This window comes from Notamacropus eugenii, chromosome 4 (assembly GCF_028372415.1).
Source record: "Notamacropus eugenii isolate mMacEug1 chromosome 4, mMacEug1.pri_v2, whole genome shotgun sequence".
NCBI lineage: Eukaryota > Metazoa > Chordata > Mammalia > Diprotodontia > Macropodidae > Notamacropus > Notamacropus eugenii.
Window position 1 is genome coordinate 41,821,728 of NC_092875.1, and position 4,432 is coordinate 41,826,159.

The 4,432-nt window shown below is 34.0% G+C and overlaps 1 protein-coding gene across 1 annotated transcript; it reads right to left on the bottom strand.

Moving 5' to 3' along the window:
- Positions 1-745: 745 nt before the first annotated feature.
- Positions 746-1,996, bottom strand: LOC140499382 (L-lactate dehydrogenase B chain). Its single transcript, XM_072600716.1, has one exon. The coding sequence runs from the start codon at positions 1,931-1,933 to the stop codon at positions 929-931; it is 1,005 nt and encodes a 334-aa protein (XP_072456817.1). The 5' UTR covers positions 1,934-1,996; the 3' UTR covers positions 746-928.
- Between the last annotated feature and the right edge of the window lie 2,436 nt (positions 1,997-4,432).

Sequence of the window (4,432 nt, forward strand, 5' to 3'; positions counted from 1 at the left end):
CCTGCAGCAAGTCTCAAAGCATGAATCCATGATCTCTCCCCAATCAAGTTATCTTCTTCTGAATGTCCCCCAGACCATCAATATCTTTCTTAAAATGTAATACCTGGTTTATGTCATTGTTCAAAAGTTCTCATAAGAATGGTTTTAATGAAGGATCAGTTTCAGCTAAAGATTGCATTGGTTGTAATTGAAAAACTTTAAAGAGTGTTTTTATTTGATTTTTTCCTCAGTTACATGCAAAAATAATTAAACATTCTTTTTTTTCGTATTTTTGAGTTCCAAATTTCACTCCTCCCTCAAACCCCTTGCCTCTTTTTGAGAAGGCCAGCATTTAGATATAGATTATACATATGTAGCCATGCAAAACATATTACATGTTAGCCACATTGGCAAAAGAAAACACAGGCTAAAAGAAAGAATAATGAAAGTTAAAATATAGTATGTTTTGATCTGCATTTAGACTCCCTCAGTTCTTTATTTGGAAGTGGATAGCATTTTGCATCAAAAGTCCTTTGGCATTGTTTTGTACCAGAGTATTGCTGAGAATGGCAACATCATTCATAGTTGATCATCATACAATATTGCTTTTACTGTGTGCAATGATCTCTTTTTTTTTTTTTTTTTTTTTTTTGGAGACAGATTATTTATATTTAGTCTAGGAATTATAGCTCAATTATTTTAAATCATACTATTATGTTAAAAAGGAAAAAAAGCTATGTAACTGGAAATATTAAAAGAATGCATCTTGGGGAAGAAAGCACACTTCAGTAGTATATTTATTGGTTCATAGGTTCATATAACAAGCCTTTTAATCATGTACTTTGATGCTGTGGCCAGAGTTGAATTCAACAGAAAAATTCTATCCATCAAGATGGCTAATTACTAAGTAGGCACAGCGATTCATATCATGTTGAGTTTCCTCAGAATATTACAGGTCTTTCAGGTCTTTTTGGATGTCCCACAAGGTATCTGCACTCTTCTTGAGTTGAGCTACCTCATCATCTTTCAGCTTCTGGTTGATAACGCTGGTCAGTCCTCGGGCATTCAGAATGCATGGAAGGCTAAGGAAGACTTCATTCTCGATGCCATACATCCCCTTCACCATAGTGGATACAGGATGAATCTTGGAGAGATTTTTTAACATGGTCTCAATTAGATCAGCAACACTTAGTCCAATAGCCCAGTTAGTGTATCCTTTGAGTTTGATCACCTCGTAGGCACTTTCAATCACCAGCTTATGAACCTCCTTCCAGTTTTCACTGTCATTGTCAGTTCCCATTTCTGGATTCAGGTCTTGGAGGGAAACACCTGCCACATTCACTCCACTCCATACAGCCACACTTGAGTCTCCATGCTCTCCAAGGATCCAGCCATGGCAGCTGCTTGGATGGATGCCAAGTTTTTCAGACATAAGATAGCGGAATCTAGCAGAATCCAGATTGCATCCACTCCCAATCACCCGGTGCTTTGGCAGGCCACTCAGTTTCCAGGTGACATATGTAAGGATATCCACTGGGTTGGAAACCACAATTATGATACAGTCTGGGCTATACTTTACAATCTGGGGGATAATAAACTTGAAGACATTCACATTCCTTTGTACCAGATTGAGGCGACTCTCTCCCTCTTGCTGGCGGACTCCAGCAGTGACTACAACAATCTTGGAACCAGCAGTGACAGAGTAATCTTTATCAGCCACAATTTTAGGAGTTTGAAGAAACAAGCTCCCATGCTGTAGATCCATCATTTCTCCTTTGAGTTTGTCTTCCAAAACATCAACAAGGGCAAGTTCATCAGCAAGACTCTTTGCAAGTATGCTGATAGCACAGGCCATACCAACTTGTCCAACGCCCACAACAGTAATCTTATTGTTTGGGGCTGCTGCCTCCTCTTCTGCAACTGGAACAATCAGTTTTTCTTTAAGAGTAGCCATTTTGTTCTGCCTAAAGAATAGGTGACTGCCTGGGATGAAGTTTGTCCCGAAGAGAGAAGAGAAGCAGCAGTGCAATGATCTCTTGACCCTGCTCACTCTACTTTCTATCGGTTCATATAAGTCTTCTCTCTTTTTTCTGAAACAATTCTGCCTATCATTGTATATAGCACAGTAGTATTCCATCACAATCATATATCACGATTTATTCAGTTGTTCTTCAATTGATGGGTATCCTTTCATTTCCAATTATTTGCCACCACAAAAAGAGCTGCTATAAATGTTTTTGTACATATGATACAAGTCTAATAGTGATATTTCTGGGTCAAAGGATATGCACAGTTTTATAACTCTTTCAACATAGTTCCAGACTACTCTCCAGAATGGTTGGATCAGTTCACAACTGCACCAAAAGTATGTCAGTGTCCCAATTTTTTCGCATTCCCTTCAATATTTTTTTCTATCATACTGACCAATCTGATAAGTGTGAGGTAGTACATCTGAGTTTTCTTTAATTAATAGAGATATAGAGAAATTTTTAAATGACTATAGAGTTTCGATTTCTTCTTCTGAAAACGTTCATACCCTTTGGCCATTTGTCAAATATATTTTTCATACTTTTATCAATTTGACTCAGTTCCCTATATATTTGAAAAATAAGGTGTTTAAACCCTTCTCAGAAATGCAAAGACCTAAAATAGTTTCAAAGGACTCATGATGGTAAATGTTATCCACATCTAGAGAATGAACTATGGAGTTGGAACGCAGAGTAAAGCAGATTATTTTCTATTTTTGTTTTGTTTTTCTCTTTTGCATGTTCTCTCCCATTCTTTATAATTTTTCTGTGTAATATGACTAATATGAAAATGTGTTCTACAGGAATGTATATGTAGAGCCATATCATATTGTATACCATCTTGGGGAAGGAGGGGGAAAAATTTAAAACTTATGGAAGTGAATGTTGAATACTAAAAATAAATATATATTTTTTTAATGGGGCCTTTATTAGAGTAACAATGTAAAATTATCTCCCAGTTTTCTCCTTTCCTTTGAATCTTGGCTGCATTGGTTTTGTTTGTGCAAAACTTTTTCAAAAATTTAATGCAACCAAGATTATCTATATTATACCTCATAATGCTCTCTGTCTCTTGTTTCATCATACATTTCCCACCTTATCTATAGATATGACAGTTAAAGTATTTCATGCTCCCTTAAGTTGCTTATAATATCAACCCTTTTTGAAAAATCATGTACCCATTTTTGACCTTATCTTAGTATGTGGTATGAGATGATGTCTATAATTTCCAAAAAACTGCTTTCCAGTTTTCCCAGCAATTTTATCATATAGTGAATTCTTTTTTCAAAAGCTTGAATTTTTAAGTTTATCATATATTAGATTACTATGGTCATTTACTACTATGTATTATTTACCTAATTTATTCCCCCGATCTACCTCTCTATTTCTTAACCAGTACCAAATTGTTTTGATGACTACCATTTTATGACACAACTTGACATTGCTATATAACAATACTGCTAAGCCACCTTCCTTCTCATTTTTTACATTAATTCCCTGGATACTCTTGACCTTTTGCTCTTCCAGATGAATTTTGTTTTATTTTTTAGATCTATAAAATATTTTTGGTAGTTTGATTAGTATGGCACTAAATAAGTAATTAACTTTGGCAGAATTGTTATTTTTTGTTACAGTTGACTCATCTTATCCATAAGCAAATAATGTTTGTTCAGTTATTTAGATGTGACTTCATTTGTGTGAAAAAATGCTTTGTAATTGTGTTCATATAGTCCCTGAACTTATCATAACAGGTAGATTTCCAAGAATTTTATATTGTCCACAGTTATTTTAAATGCATTTCTTCTTTCTATATCTTCTTGTTGGACTTTGTTGGTAGTGGGTAGCTGTATGCACACAAACACGTACACATAAACGCTGATGTATGTATGTATGTATATATGTGTATCTCTCTGTCTTTGTATATGTATATATATATTTGTGTGTTTATAAACACATACATATGCTGAAGATTCATTATGCTGGATTTATTTTATTTCTGTCACTTTAATTAAATTGCTAATTATTTCAACAATGCTTTTATTTGATTCTGTAGGATTTTCTAAGTACACCATCATATCATCTTCAAAGACTGTTAGTTTTGCTTCTCATTACTTATTCTCATTCTTTTAATTTCTTTTTTATCTCTTTATCTATAGCTAGCATTTCTAGTATAATATTGAAAAATAGTGGTGATAATAGGCATCCTTACTTCATACCTTATCTTAGTGGGAAGGTTTCTAGCTTATCCCCACTACAAATAATGCTTGCTTTTTAAGATAGATACTACTTATCATTTTAAGGAAAACTTCATATATTCCTATGCTTTTTAAAGTTTTTAGTAGGAATGAATATTGTATTTTATGAAAATATTTTTTCTGCCTTTGTTAAGATAATCATATATTTTTTGTTATTTTGTGGATTCTAAT

What these genes read in the sequence shown, in the direction of transcription:
- LOC140499382 (XM_072600716.1), bottom strand. Translation starts at nt 1,933, where the DNA reads ATGGCTACTCTTAAAGAAAAACTGATTGTTCCAGTTGCAGAAGAGGAG.